We start from the raw sequence: 15403 nt of genomic DNA, 5'->3' as shown, positions 1-15403 counted from the left end.
TGCTCCACACTGCCCCTCATGGTCCCTGGAGGTATTACAACGTCTGGTCCATATCTGTTAGCTTCCAGAAAATGTTCAGAAGTATAAAGGACATGAACACAGAGCACGGACTGAAGGCTCCGACTGTATCTGTATGTGTGTGTCAGACGGAGATGCTAAATGAGCCTTTACAGGGGTTTATGCTAAGCTAAGCTAAGTCACTTAGCTACCTTCTTTACATTCTTTGCATCAACAGATCAATGAGTTCGATCAGATGGTAGAGAAGCAGAGGGCCACACACGACGAGCAGAAGGCCACCTTAGCGCTGCAGCACCAGCAGGAGGTCCAGGCTCTGAGGGAGGAGACGGATCGTTTTCAGGTCCAGACTCAGGAGCTCCAGAGCCGGCTGCAGGAGGCTCATCAGGAGCGGACGCAGGCCGAGGAGAGGAAGGAGCTGGAGGACCTGCAGGAGGTGAAACATCTCAGACAACAGCTGCTGGAGACACACACTCACAGCGCTCACCTGGAGGAGCGGCTGAAGACTCTAGAAGATCAGCAGGAGCAGAGCATGGAGGAGCTGAGGAGACAGCATGCTGAGGAGATCAGGAGACTGGAGGAGGAGCATGTGGAGATCTGTGAAGACAGACTGAGAGAGGAGAGACAGAAAGTACAGGAAGAGAAGGCAGAGTTAGAGAAAAGACTGTTAGAGGATTATCAGACAGAGAAGAAGCTGCTGCAGCAGAGCCATGAGGAGGAGCTGAAGGTCAGAGGAGAGGAGGTGAAGAGGAGGTGTGAGGAGAAGTGTGAGGAGGTAGTGCAGAACCTGACGGAGAAGTGGCACAGAGAGAAGGCTCAGTTAGACGAGCACAACAACGAGGCTCTGCAGCTGCTGTTAGAGGAGGAGATGTTGAGGCTGGTCAGGGAGCAGGAGGAGAAGGAGGCCACGCTCAGGGAGCAGCTGGAGGAGCGCCATGAGGAGGCTCTGCTGAGAGAGAGAGGGAGGGTACAGGAGAGGGAGGAGCAGCTGGAGGAGGAGAGGGAGCAGCTGGAGAGAGAGAAGGAGAAGGAGGAGAAGAGGCTGCAGGTGTTGATTTCAGAGGAGAGGGCTCTTCTAGAGGAACGCCACCGAGAGGCCGTGAAGGAGCTGACGGCCAATCACAGTGAGGAGAGGGAGGCCCTGAGCAGCACGCTGGACAAACTACGAGAAGACATCGTCCACGAGAGGTGAGACTTCCTGTTTGTAATGTCAGACCTCACTCAGGCGCCACTTTGATATCAAACACAACTCATTCCTGTTTCCATCACACAAACATCATGGAGACGTTTTCTCCTGAACGCAGAGCGCCACAGACGTTAGCTCTTTCAAAAAAACACGAGTTCAAACTGACAGCACTGTAAAGTAAAGTCGCCTCAAAGCTTTTAAGATTTCATTACCGGTGTCGTCAGAGTCGTCGGTGTGGTTGTCGGTATCGTCGTCGGTATTGTCGCCGGTGTGGTCAGTTGAAGGTTTTATCTGAGTGTGTGTTTCACGATGACGAGCTCAGACTGTTGATGAAATAAAAGAATGTTTACTAATAATAAATAAACATTTTAAATACTAATCAGGAGAGAAATCAAGAGCAGCTTCACGCTGAGAATCAAAGAAGTAGAAGATCGTTTCTCAGGCGACCACGAGGCGCTGGAAAAGCGTTTCCAAGCGGATGTCATGAGACTGGAACAGAACTACCAAACCCAGCTGAAGGCTCTCTCTGACGGCCACACCCAGCAGGAGCTCCTGTGGGAGGCTCAGATCCAGGAGGCGGAGGAGCACAGGGGACTGCTGGAGGAGAGGGAACGCCACGAGCTGCAGGCTGGTCATCAACAGGAAGTAGAAGAACTGGTCATGAAAAACCAGCAGCTGCAGAACGAGCTGCTGGACTTCATCAGCATGGCTCAGACCAAAGAGATCGAGCTCAGCATGCAGCTCAACGACCTCCATAACCGTCTGCAGGAGAGCCTGAAGACCAAAGACGAGCTCCTGGCTCAGGCGGAGAAGAAAGCCTGCGAGATCGAACTCCTTCTCAACCAGACGGTGGACGACTTTAAACACGAGAGAGAAGAACATGTGAGCAGCCAGACGCAGCTTCAGACTCAGTACAACCAGCTGCTGAGCATGTCTGAGAGACAGAGCGCCGAGCGGATGGATCTGCTGCATGAGCGCGACCATTGGAAGTTACGGATGGAGGAGATGGAGATGCTGCTGGAACAGGCCACGCTGGACTTTGAGGTGGAGAGGGAGGAGCTACAGGAACGCACATCAATGCTTCAGAGAAACCAGGAGAAAGAGAGAGAGGAGCTGGTGGCAGAGAGACATGCTCTCCAAAAGAGAGTGAGAGACTTAGACATGAAGCTAATACAGGCTTTGTCTTACACAGAACATGTTATGGAAGGAGAAGACAGAGACACATGGAGGGATCCTCCTGACCTGGATAATAACCATTCAGAGAGAGAGGGGGAGGGGTCATCTCCTCAGGAAATCCGTAGTTCAGATGAAGATGCTCAGAACAAAGAGGCTCTGGAGTCGTTTGAGGAGGAGGAACCCGTGGGGCTGGAGGACTCAGCTGACCCACATAAAGTGTGTGTGGGTTCTCCAGAGAAGCCTTTCAGCGTGAGAGAAGCTGGACATGTTTGTGACTCTGAGGATGACTGTGCACCTGACGCTGTGGACTGTCTGGATGAAGGAAAGGAGAGGGAGCCTTCAGTGGTGAGACTACAGGCCACCGAGGAAAACGTCCTCCTGCTGGAGAAGATTTCTCTGCTTCAACAGAAGACGGAGCTGTTGGAGAATCTTCTGGCTCACAACAGTGAAAAGATGAAAAATGGCCAACAGATACTGGAGGAGAACTACGGCCTGAAAGTGAAGATGCTGCTGTTAATGGAGCACGTGAAAGAGCTGGAGATCAAGGCCTTGAAGATGACTGACCTGCAGATCCGATATGAAGACTGCTTGTGTGAAAACTCCAAAGTGAAGGAGCAGAACGTGGAGCTGGAGAAGAGAGTGTGGAGCCTGGAGAGCAGGATGAGTCTGTTCCCGGAGCTCCAGGATCAGGTGGTTCTGGTGGATGAGATCAGCAGGATGAGGGACGAGAACAATAAACTCTCTGAGCTGTTTGCTGAGCTGGAGAGGAGCAGGGAGAGTCTGTTGGCCAAACGCCCGGACACCGGAGCGCCCGAGAGCCTGGCTGACGAGTCCCTGCTGGACCAAGATCTGGAGGTATGCTGTGAGGAGTTTGAGGAGCAGAACAGCAGACTCCGCCGAGCCATCACGGAGCTCCAGAGCAGGTCTCAGACATTAAACCAAACAACACAGACGCAGAGGTAACGCAGAGAAACACTGTGATCCCGCCCCCTCTGAGTCCCACCCCCTCTGAGCCCCGCCCCTCCGAGTCCCACCCCCTCTGAGTCTCTGACCCTCCGAGTCCCACCCCTCTGAGTCCCGCCCCCTCCGAGTCTCACCCCCTCTGAGTCCCGGCCCCTCCGAGCCCCGCCCCCTCCGAGTCTCTGACCCTCTGAGTCCCACCCCTTCAAGTCTCTGACCCTCTCAGTCCTGCCCCCTCCGAGCCCCGCCCCCTCTGAGTCTCTGACCCTCCGAGTCCCACCCCCTCTGAGTCCCGCCCCCTCTGAGTCCCGCCCCTTCAAGTCTCTGACCCTGTGCTGCTGTGATTCCTGAAGCCTGGTAATCTTTTTGTCCCGGACTCATGGTAGAGCTTTATTAGGATCCTGAACCCGTCTAGTGATGCGTCCTGTAGATCCACGAGGAACGTTCATGAATCATAGAATAAGATGCTTTCAGTGTGTTTCCTCCACAAACGTTTTTCTTTGTAGTTCTGATCTCGTGTTCTGTCTACAGATCTGAGACCAGCCGCCTGGCTGAAGAAAACTTTGTCCTCAGGAAGAAGATCACCACGCTGAAGGAAGAGGACCTGAAGGAGGCCCAGGGAGAGCTCATGTAGGAACACGCCTTCACTAACTCTCAATGTTGTTTTTATTTCATCATCACATTTTCTATTTCTGTTTGATTCCAGACAAAAGTTGGAGCACTTAAAGAAAGGGAAGATGTCGGCTCAGAGGGTGGCACAGAACCTTAAGAAACAGGTGAAGTATGAGGTCACTAAGACGAAGTCAAAGTCTGTATGAACCGTGGGCGGAGTCTCAGTGATGTCATCAGTGTCTGTGAAGAGGAGTTATGAAGCTGAGTGATGGAAGAAATACTGACTCCAACACTCGTTAGATCAATCTAGAAAAAGTCAGGTAGGCAGAGACAAACAGCTGACACACCCCCACCTGTCATTCAAATAGGCCACGCCCCTAATTATTTGTGAATCTAATCCTTAATATCATTAATCAGATGAGTTATACAAAATGTGTGTTCCAGACTGTAAACATGTTTATTGTGGAGTGCAAGCAGACAGCCTCTAGTGGACGCTTGAGGAACTGCAGTGTTTTTGCACTTCTGCTTCATTTGGAACTCCCGAGGTTTCTGTCGGGTTTCAGTCATGCTAGCAGCTGTGTGAAGATGTACTTTGGCACAGTTCTGCTGTGAGCTAAAAGCTAACATGCTAACAGCAGTATTTACATGATTCTGTGACTCCACCTGAGACTCTGTGACTCCACCTGAGACTCTGAGGATCCACATGAGACTCTGAGACTCCACCTGAGACTCTGTGACTCCACCTGAGACTCCACCTGAGACTCTGTGACTCCACCTGAGACTCTGAGGATCCACATGAGACTCTGAGACTCCACCTGAGACTCTGTGACTCCACCTGAGACTCTGAGGATCCACCTGAGACTCTGTGACTCCACCTGAGACTCTGAGGATCCACCTGAGACTCTGTGACTCCACCTGAGATGTTGTGACTCCAGCTGCGTCTCCACCCTGATCAGATCTCTTTCCCTCTTTTTATGCTGTTTGACACCAACACAACTTGTTGGTCATGAAAAATCAGCAGCTGCTGGACTTCATCAACATGACCCAGACCAAAAAGATGGAGCTCAACGACCTCCATAACCGTCTGCAGGAGAGCCTGAAGACAAAGACGAGCTCCTGGCTCAGTCTGAGAAGAAAGTCTGCGAGATCACCAGTTGGTTGCTAACATACAGCAGAGGGCTCTCCTGACCAGTCAGCTGTTGCCTGAAGGTGTATCCACTAGGAGCACCGGCCGAGGTGTCAGGGCTCCCGGTGTGGCCTGTGACCTGTGGTTTGGGACTTCTTCCTTTGTTTACAGTCTGACTGACACAGGAGAATATAGAATGGTGATGGAGTCAACCAACACCTTGTTCACACTCACACTAAACTCCAGGGACCGTATTCACAAACATCCTAAGAATCCTCTCAGAGAGCTCCTAACTTAGACTCTGGTTGAGTAAGAGACAGAAACTTTTATCTTAGTGAGGAGGCGTGGTCGACCCGTTGCTAGGTATGACACATTTTTTCAGAAGCTGTGATTGGTTGATCCAAAAAATGGATAAAAAAAAAGTCAAACAGAATCTAATCAGACATTGTATAATTATGAACTCTATGAAATTAGCAGATGTACTTTAAAAGTATATAAGCCACAAGATGTTTGAAATCACATGCCCACTTGTGTAGCAGCTTCTTTACATGCTGATAGTTACATCAGCCTGTAAAGCGGACACTTTCCGCACTGTACAGACGAGACAACTTTTCATTCTCTGGAGGAAGGCTGCGGTCTTATAATGATAGTCGTCTTGTCCTGCAGATCAGCGAGCTGCGTCTGCAGAGCCAGCAGCTGGAGGACGAGAACGGGATGCTGTCTGAGAAAAACGCCCAAAACATTGTGGACATGGAGACTCTCCGACAGCAGCTGGCTGAGCTGATAAAGGACGAGGACCAGAACAAGGTAAACAGCTTTTGATGAGAGACTGATGGTCTTCATGGTGTGGCCGTCTGGTTGTAGTGGGTAGTTAATCGTGGTTGTTTTGTGTTAGCTGACAGCGTGTGTGTCTGCTCTGGAGGCTGAGCTGACCGCAGCTCTGGAGGATGCTGCAAAGCTTGAGGAGAGAAATGTCCAGCTGTCAGAGCAGCTGTCTGAGCTCAGAGAGAAGGTGAGCACCACACCCTACCCCTAATCCTGGAGGTCACAGCTCACAGGTGTACTGTACTGACCACATCAATTTAAACAAATGGTACATTCACACACTGATGGTAGAGGCCGCTGAGTAGAGTCCATCAGTATTAACTCATCCATTCATACACATTCACACGCTGATGGTAGAGGCTGCTGAGTAAAGAGTCCATCAGTATTAACTCATCCATTCATACACATTCACACGCTGATGGTAGAGGCTGCTGAGTAAAGAGTCCATCAGTATTAACTCATCCATTCATACACATTCACACACTGATGGTAGAGGCTGCTGAGTAAAGAGTCCATCAGTATTAACTCATCCATTCATACACATTCACACGCTGATGGTAGAGGCTGCTGAGTAAAGAGTCCATCAGTATTAACTCATCCATTCATACACATTCACACGTTGTCTTTGAGTCTGTGATCAGACCTACATGCTGACATGACTGTTTACTGCTGAGGTCCATAGAAGTCTTTAAAGATTTTAAATTCACAAAGAAACTGAAAAAGAAGATGTGACACAATGACGTTTCCAATGACGACCTGATTCTCTCCGTGTTCATCACAGAACCATGTTTTGGAGATGAGCCTGCACTCAAGCGGCCTCCAGAACACGAAGCTGTACAGAGAGGAGGTGTGTGGTCTGATGGAGCAGGACCAGCTGCTGCTGAGGAGGGAGAACGAGCGGCTTCAGGTCGAAGTTCACAACATCAGAGGAGACCTGCTGCAGTCCAGAGAAAAGGTTAGACCAGGACCAGGACCAGGACCAGGACCAGGGCTCTGGCTCAGAGATACATGTGGCAGGACCAGAAGGGTTATGGAGCCTGTTTGTAATCCAGTAGTAGAACTGACCAATCACGTATCAGCAGGCATCTTCAGTAGAAGCGGTCAGTGTGGAGAGAAACTGAATGAATGATCTCATGACTCGATCAGATATCTGACGGCCTCTTCTACATCCAACATTCACACCTGAGCAACAAATCTGTCAATCAGCGTTTAGATGTCCTGACCTCCTTGAATGCCTCAGAAATGATGGTTTACTAACAAACATTTAAAGTAGTTTTCTTCTCCTCTTGAATATTAGAGAGCTTGAGGTCAAACTCCCTCAGGGTTTGTTGTTCTGAGCTCTGTGTTCACACTGATGGAACCATCCATCTAACCTCTAACATTTCTCCTCTCCTTGTTCCTGATCTCTGATCCCTCTGACTGAACGTTTGCAGATCCATCAGCTCGATGCCACCATCTCGTCCCTGAAGCAGAACCGACAGCAGAGCCAATCGTCTGCGCTTCAGACCGCCTTGGAGCAGGAGAACGCCACTCTGAGGCAGGAGCTTGAGGCTCAGCGGGAGCTCAACAAGGTACAGATTCAGTGACTCCTGTTGTCCATGTTGCTCATGTTTTTTATGTTGCTCATATTGCTCATATTGCACATGTTGTACATGTTGTTTATCTTGCTCATGTTGTTCATGTTGGTTCATGTTGTTGCATGTTGCATGATGTTACTTGTTGTTGCATGTTGCATGATGTTACTTGTTGTTGCATGTTGCTCCTGTTGTTGCTCATGTTTTTTATGTTGCTCATATTGCTCATATTGCACATGTTGTACATGTTGTTTATCTTGCTCATGTTGTTCATGTTGGTTCATGTTGTTGCATGTTGCATGATGTTACTTGTTGTTGCATGTTGCATGATGTTACTTGTTGTTGCATGTTGCTCCTGTTGTTGCTCATGTTTTTGCTCAGACCGGTCTGATCTGGTTTCAGGGCTGTGAGGCGTCTCGGGGTCATGCAGACGTGGAAAGTCTTCAACAGGAGAACGAGGCGCTCCGAGCTCAAATGACTCGAATGTCTTCACAGCTGATGGAGGTAAACTCTTTAACTCTTCTGAATTATATTAACGAGGTCAAAGGTCAGGAGTGATAGGCTCCTTCTCATGTTGTCAACGTATTTGTGCAATTTAAACAGTGACAGGAGTTTGTCTGCAGTTTGTGACGTCCTCCTTCTCCTCTTCCTCACCCGTCTCCTCTTCCTCACCCGTCTCCTCTTCCTCACCTGTCTTCTCTTCCTCAACTGTCTCCTCTTCCTCACTTGTCTCCTCTTCCTCACCTGTCTCCTCTTCCTCACTTGTCTCCTCTTCCTCAACTGTCTCCTCTTCCTCACCCGTCTCCTCTTCCTCACCTGTCTCCTCTTCCTCACTTGTCTCCTCTTCCTCACCTGTCTCCTCTTCTGTCTTGTTCAGTCATTTCAGGCTCAGTTGGTGGGACTTCTACCTCCGTCTCCTCACAGGATCCCCAGGGGGCAGCATCGAGCTGAAGATCCAGACAACCAGCAGGTACAGAAACATCTTACCCCGCTTTTTCCTGTATATATATATGTGTGTGTGTGTGTGTGTGTGTGTGTGTGTGTGTGTGTGTGTGTGTGTGTGTTAACAGCTGCATGTCTACAGTCTGCTCGTTTTATATAAATCATCCCTCAGACGACAAATTGGTCATGGTCACCAGAGGTTAACTCATAGTTATCATAGTTCTGTTATTCATGGTCACTAGAGGTTAACTCATAGTTATCATAGTTCTGTTATTCATGGTCACTAGAGGTTAACTCATAGTTATCATAGTTCTGTTATTCATGGTCACCAGAGGTTAACTCATAGTTATCATAGTTCTGTTATTCATGGTCACTAGAGGTTAACTCAGTTATCATAGTTCTGTTATTCATGGTCACTAGAGGTTAACTCATAGTTATCATAGTTCTGTTATTCATGGTCACTAGAGGTTAACTCATAGTTATCATAGTTCTGTTATTCATGGTCACCATAGGTTAACTCATAGTTATCATAGTTCTGTTATTCATGGTCACCATAGGTTAACTCATAGTTATCATAGTTCTGTTATTCATGGTCACCATAGGTTAACTCATAGTTATCATAGTTCTGTTATTCATGGTCACTAGAGGTTAACTCGTAGTTATCATAGTTCTGTTATTCATGGTCACCACAGGTTAACTCGTAGTTATCATAGTTCTGTTATTCATGGTCACCATAGGTTAACTCGTAGTTATCATAGTTCTGTTATTCATGGTCACCATAGGTTAACTCGTAGTTATCATAGTTCTGTTATTCATGGTCACCAGAGGTTAACTCGTAGTTATCATAGTTCTGTTATTCATGGTCACCAGAGGTTAACTCGTAGTTATCATAGTTCTGTTATTCATGGTCACCAGAGGTTAACTCGTAGTTATCATAGTTCTGTTATTCATGGTCACCATAGGTTAACTCGTAGTTATCATAGTTCTGTTATTCATGTTCACCATAGGTTAACTCGTAGTTATCATAGTTCTGTTATTCATGGTCACCAGAGGTTAACTCGTAGTTATCATAGTTCTGTTATTCATGGTCACCAGAGGTTAACTCGTAGTTATCATAGTTCTGTTATTCATGGTCACCAGAGGTTAACTCATAGTTATCATAGTTCTGTTATTCATGGTCACCAGAGGTTAACTCGTAGTTATCATAGTTCTGTTATTCATGGTCACCAGAGGTTAACTCGTAGTTATCATAGTTCTGTTATTCATGGTCACCATAGGTTAACTCGTAGTTATCATAGTTCTGTTATTCATGGTCACCAGAGGTTAACTCGTAGTTATCATAGTTCTGTTATTCATGGTCACCAGAGGTTAACTCGTAGTTATCATAGTTCTGTTATTCATGGTCACCATAGGTTAACTCGTAGTTATCATAGTTCTGTTATTCATGGTCACCAGAGGTTAACTCGTAGTTATCATAGTTCTGTTATTCATGGTCACCAGAGGTTAACTCATAGTTATCATAGTTCTGTTATTCATGGTCACCATAGGTTAGTTTTTCATAGGATCGGGATCAAAACTCATCATTTCTCCGACACCTGATCAGAGGGTTGTTTAGTTTTTATCCTTGTACTCCTATGACCTGTGTTTGTAGCTGGATCTGTGGGAGTCTCTGTGTGTGTCACTGATCCACCTGAGATCCACCTGAGCACCTGTCTGTCCTCATCACCTCCTGTGTGAAGTAGACATGTACTGGACAAGGGGTAGACTGAAAAGCTGCAATTTACCTACTTGAACCTACCCGAACATCCTTGAAGGTCCCTGAACGTACCTTAATGTCCTGCAATATACCTAAACATACCTGAAAGTACCTGAATGTCCCTGAACATACCTGAAAGTAACTGCATGTCCCTGAACATACCTGAACATGCCTGAATATACCTGAATATACCTGACTGTCCCTGAACCTACCTGAATGTCCCTGAACATACCTGAATGTCCCTGAACATACCTGAACATACCTGAATGTCCCTGAACATACCTGAACATACCTGAATGTCCCTGAACATACCTGAACATGCCTGAATATACCTGAATATACCTGAATGTCCCTGAACCTACCTGAATGTCCCTGAACCTACCTGAATGTCCCTGAACATACCTGAATGTCCCTGAACATACCTGAACATACCTGAATGTCCCTGAACATACCTGAACATACCTGAATGTCCCTGAACATACCTGAACATGCCTGAATATACGTACCTGAATGTCCCTGAACATACCTGAATGTCCCTGAACATACCTGAACATACCTGAATGTCCCTGAACATACCTGAACATACCTGAACATACCTGAATGTCCCTGAACATACCTGAATGTCCCTGAACATACCTGAATGTCCCTGAACATACCTGAACATACCTGAATGTCCCTGAACATACCTGAACATACCTGAATGTCCCTGAACATACCTGAATGTCCCTGAACATACCTGAATGTCCCTGAACATACCTGAACATTCCTGAATGTCCCTGAACATACCTGAACATACCTGAATGTCCCTGAACATACCTGAACATACCTGAACATACCTGAACATACCTGAATGTCCCTGAACATACCTGAATGTCCCTGAACATACCTGAATGTCCCTGAACATACCTGAATGTCCCTGAACATACCTTGCAATAGATGAGTAAGTTAAAGCAGGTTCATGTAAATACTCAGACAGATAAATAACAATGTGAGCGTAAGCATTAGTAATCAATGTGAACACACGTTCCTTTGTTAAACCTTTGTGACGGCCTGCTCATTCAGCCGACCTCTCTAGCTGTCGTAGATTAGAAGAAGAGGAAGGTGGCGCCGTGGTGAAGTGTTCCTGCCTTTGTCTCTCCAGGGGCCGATGGCGGAGCAGCGGGCAGCACACGCAGACAGCTACCGGCGGATCGGTGGACTCTAACACCGGCATTTGTCCTCGCTCTTTCCTCTCTCTCGGTCCTCTGCGGGACTGGAGCCAGACCCTGAATGTGGTCTTTTCTGGATCCTTATAGGAGATCATGAACTGAAAGCATGCCTGATTCACAGGCACCAATGTGTCATTGCATTTCTCTGCTGCTAGGTGGCAGCAAACACAGAAACAGCTCCTGAGATTAACCCCATGGGATTAGATTTTTTTTTAGATATATCTGAGGCCTCTTTTAAGGACAGCTGAGGAGCGATGTTGGGAGGAGAGAGAGTGGGGGACATCACGCAGCAAAGGGCTGAGGTTGGATTCAAACCCACGGCTGCTGCGATGCGGACTACAGCCTACACACATGGGGCGCCCAACATAATCGCTTGTCTACCTGGAGCCCCGGGATTAGACTTTAAACAATGACCTTTCAGCTGCAGGTCATCTCAGTGTAACGGCCGAGTACGGAGGTGTTTCTAAGGCTGCCCTCCTTTATGAGGTCACAGTTTCAATGCAGGGAATGATTGCTGGGCAGCGTGAATGTTTTTATATTGTTGTGTTCTGCACTTTTTATCTTGTGTAAAACAGGGTCTATCCGTTCATCCTCAGAGGATCAGTTATCTACTTTAACCTGAGGAGACTCCTCCTTTAAACTGACTCCTCCTTTAAACTGAGGAGACTCCTCCTTTAAACTGACTCCTCCTTTAAACTAAGGAGACTCCTCCTTTAAACTGACTCCTCCTTTAAACTGACTCCTCCTTTAAACTGAGGAGACTCCTCCTTTAAACTGACTCCTCCTTTAAACTGAGGAGACTCCTCCTTTAAACTGACTCCTCCTTTAAACTAAGGAGACTCCTCCTTTAAACTGACTCCTCCTTTAAACTGACTCCTCCTTTAAACTGAGGAGACTCCTCCTTTAAACTGACTCCTCCTTTAAACTGAGGAGACTCCTCCTTTAAACTGACTCCTCCTTTAAACTGAGGAGACTCCTCCTTTAAACTGACTCCTCCTTTAAACTAAGGAGACTCCTCCTTTAAACTGACTCCTCCTTTAAACTGACTCCTCCTTTAAACTGAGGAGACTCCTCCTTTAAACTGACTCCTCCTTTAAACTGACTCCTCCTTTAAGGTGAGGAGACTCCTCCTCCGTGAATGAATCCAGAATGATCAGCTGATGTTATGGAGTCCAGTCAGGGTCACATGAAGGTCAAAGCTTTGTTTGTTTGTTTTCTGCGCCATGTTTAGACTTTATTTTATTCATTTATTTTAATAAGCTGTATGGTTGGGTTGTCACATGATTCTATTAAAAATCCAATATCATACCTGTTTGTTTCCACGGTAACAAAGATGTCCTAAACACCTGATATTGGATCATTTATAAATATTACAGACAAACTAACGCTGACTCTGCACACAGTCTAAAATAAACAAAAATGCTAATTTGTGTGATTTACGAGTTTGTCTGTAATATTTGGTGTTTTTATTCCTCTCCCCGTTTTTTTATGTTTCAGTACTTAGATTTCATCGATCATTAAATTATCAGATGGTTTTAAAACTTGTGTAATCATGTTGACAACCTTAAATAATTTATTTATTTATTAAATTATTATTTGTAGACGCATCATTTTCTACCTATTTATATTGTATTTATTTTGTTGGAATTTGTCCTGATCTCAGAAATAAAGATCTAATAAAGCTCCCCACTCATTTAAAGAGGCGTGTCATGTTTTCTGTTCTCACCGGCTCGGAGGTCACTCAGAATGAAGGTGCTGGATGCTGATGTGGCTCACTGTGTTGTCAACAGGATGAGAGGGAGACCAAGATGAAGAACATGGAGGAGCGCATGAGGGAAGTCGAGCTGTCGCTGCGAAACGTCAAACTGCTGCTCAGAGAGAAAGTCTTTCAGCTCCGAGACCAGGTCAGTCCACATGGTTTCAGTCAGCTCAGACCAGGTCAGTCCACCTGGTTTCAGTCAGCTCAGAGACCAGGTCAGTCCACATGGTTTCAGTCAGCTCCGAGACCAGGTCAGTCCATGTGGTTTCAGTACGCTCCGAGACCAGGTCAGTCCATGTGGTTTCAGTCAGATCAGAGACCAGGTCAGTCCACATGGTTTCAGTCAGCTCCGAGACCTGGTCAGTCCATGTGGTTTCAGTACGCTCCGAGACCAGGTCAGTCCCTGTGGTTACAGTCAGCTCAGAGACCAGGTCAGTCCACGTGGTTTCAGTACACTCCGAGACCAGGTCAGTCCACGTGGTTTCAGTCAGTTCAGAGACCAGGTCAGTCCACGTGGTTTCAGTACACTCCGAGACCAGGTCAGTCCACATGGCTTCAGTACTCTCCGAGACCAGGTCAGTCCATGTGGTTTCAGTCAGCTCAGAGACCAGGTCAGTCCACGTAGTTTCAGTCAGCTCAGAGACCAGGTCAGTCCACGTGGTTTCAGTACACTCCGAGACCAGGTCAGTCCACGTGGTTTCAGTCAGTTCAGAGACCAGGTCAGTCCACGTGGTTTCAGTACACTCCGAGACCAGGTCAGTCCACATGGCTTCAGTACTCTCCGAGACCAGGTCAGTCCACATGGTTTCAGTCAGCTCAGAGACCAGGTCAGTCCACGTGGTTTCAGTCAGCTCAGAGACCAGGTCAGTCCACGTGGTTTCAGTCAGCTCAGAGACCAGGTCAGTCCACGTGGTTTCAGTCAGCTCAGAGACAAGGTCAGTCCACGTGGTTTCAGTCAGCTCCGAGACCAGGTCAGTTCACGTGGCGACTCTTTGTCTCCTAACTCTTTGACTCTTTGTCTCCTGACTCTTTGTCTCTTTGTCTCCTGACTCTTTGTCTCTTTGTCTCCTAACTCTTTGTCTCTTTGTCTCCTGACTCTTTGACTCTTTGTCTCCTGACTCTTTGTCTCTTTGTCTCCTGACTCTTTGACTCTTTGTCTCCTGACTCTTTGTCTCCTGACTCTTTGTCTCTTTGTCTCTTTGTCTCCTGACTCTTTGTCTCCTGACTCTTTGTCTCCTGACTCTTTGACTCTTTGTCTCGTTGTCTCCTGACTCTTGTCTCGTTGTCTCCTGACTCTTTGTTTCTTTGTCTCCTGACTCTTTGTCTTTGTCTCCTGACTCTTTGTCTCTTTGTCTCCTGACTCTTTGTCTCTTTGTCTCCTGACTCTTTGACTCTTTGTCTCCTGACTCTTTGACTCTTTGTCTCTTTGTCTCCTGACTCTTTGACTCTTTGTCTCCTGTCTCTTTCAGCTGCATAAGAACGGTAAAGCTGACATGCTGATCACAGACCTGTACATGGAGAATGCTCAGCTGCTCAAAGCTCTGGAGAAAACGGAGAAGCGACAGAAGATCTCAGAGAAGAAGAACTACCTGCTGGAGGAGAAGATCTGCAGCCTGAACCGGATCGTACGAGACCTGAACCCTGCTCCCTCACTGCCGTATCATTTCTGACAGAAAAACAAGAACGTTAACGCCGTGTCTCCTTTTTAATAACTCCACCATAACTCTGTGGACTAAACGCTGCAGTGTTTCATTTTAAAGATTTATTTTGGGGCATTTGGGGACCTGCAGGACTACAGCCTCCACACATGGCGCGCCCGCCTGGAGGACTACAGCCTCCGGAATTTGAAGACAGCCAATGTTGGGTCATGTATAGTTTTTAACCAAAATCCGTCTGATTGCACGAAAACATTGGCAACGTTTGGATCGTTGGATGCACAAATCCAAACGATTCTCTCGATCATTAAAATCACAAACCATCATTTTTAAACATTTCGCCAACCCTACATGCACTTTATAGAGAATGACCCGAAGCTTTAATGTTTGTTTTTTTTATGAATAATGGACAGTCAGCTGCTCTAACGGGACGACAGACTCGTGTTTCTGTTTCACAATAAAATTAATTTAATATTTGATTTATTTTTTAATTTGTGTTTTTCTTGAATAAAATGTTAAAATTTCAGTTTAATGTCGTTCCTCTAAGGATGAGTGACCCTAAAATGTCCTCTTGTGCTGCACTCGGACATCGTATGGGCTCGAAGGTTC

General features: G+C 46.8%; 1 protein-coding gene across 3 annotated transcripts in view; it reads left to right on the top strand.

Moving 5' to 3' along the window:
- nin (ninein (GSK3B interacting protein)) overlaps window positions 1-15320 on the top strand; it is a 43982-nt gene extending 28662 nt beyond the window's left edge. Inside the window, exons 16-27 of one of the 3 annotated variants that reach the window (XM_061063620.1) lie at window positions 236-1203; window positions 1585-3336; window positions 3869-3967; window positions 4044-4113; window positions 5742-5882; window positions 5971-6087; window positions 6682-6855; window positions 7334-7471; window positions 7877-7978; window positions 8352-8444; window positions 13171-13284; window positions 14609-15320. In XM_061063620.1, the coding sequence (XP_060919603.1) occupies window positions 236-1203; window positions 1585-3336; window positions 3869-3967; window positions 4044-4113; window positions 5742-5882; window positions 5971-6087; window positions 6682-6855; window positions 7334-7471; window positions 7877-7978; window positions 8352-8444; window positions 13171-13284; window positions 14609-14809 (3969 nt within the window). In that variant the 3' untranslated portion in view covers window positions 14810-15320. Of the gene's footprint in view, window positions 1-235; window positions 1204-1584; window positions 3337-3868; window positions 3968-4043; window positions 4114-5741; window positions 5883-5970; window positions 6088-6681; window positions 6856-7333; window positions 7472-7876; window positions 7979-8351; window positions 8445-11313; window positions 13080-13170; window positions 13285-14608 lie in introns of those variants that run through there. The other 2 variants (XM_061063622.1, XM_061063621.1) reach the window with 2 other exon arrangements.
- The last annotated feature ends 83 nt before the right edge of the window (window positions 15321-15403 follow it).

This window comes from Labrus mixtus, chromosome 18 (genome assembly GCF_963584025.1).
Source record: "Labrus mixtus chromosome 18, fLabMix1.1, whole genome shotgun sequence".
Lineage (NCBI taxonomy): Eukaryota > Metazoa > Chordata > Actinopteri > Labriformes > Labridae > Labrus > Labrus mixtus.
The sequence above is the reverse complement of the archived record's forward strand: the minus strand, read 5'-3'. Positions and strand labels throughout refer to the sequence as shown.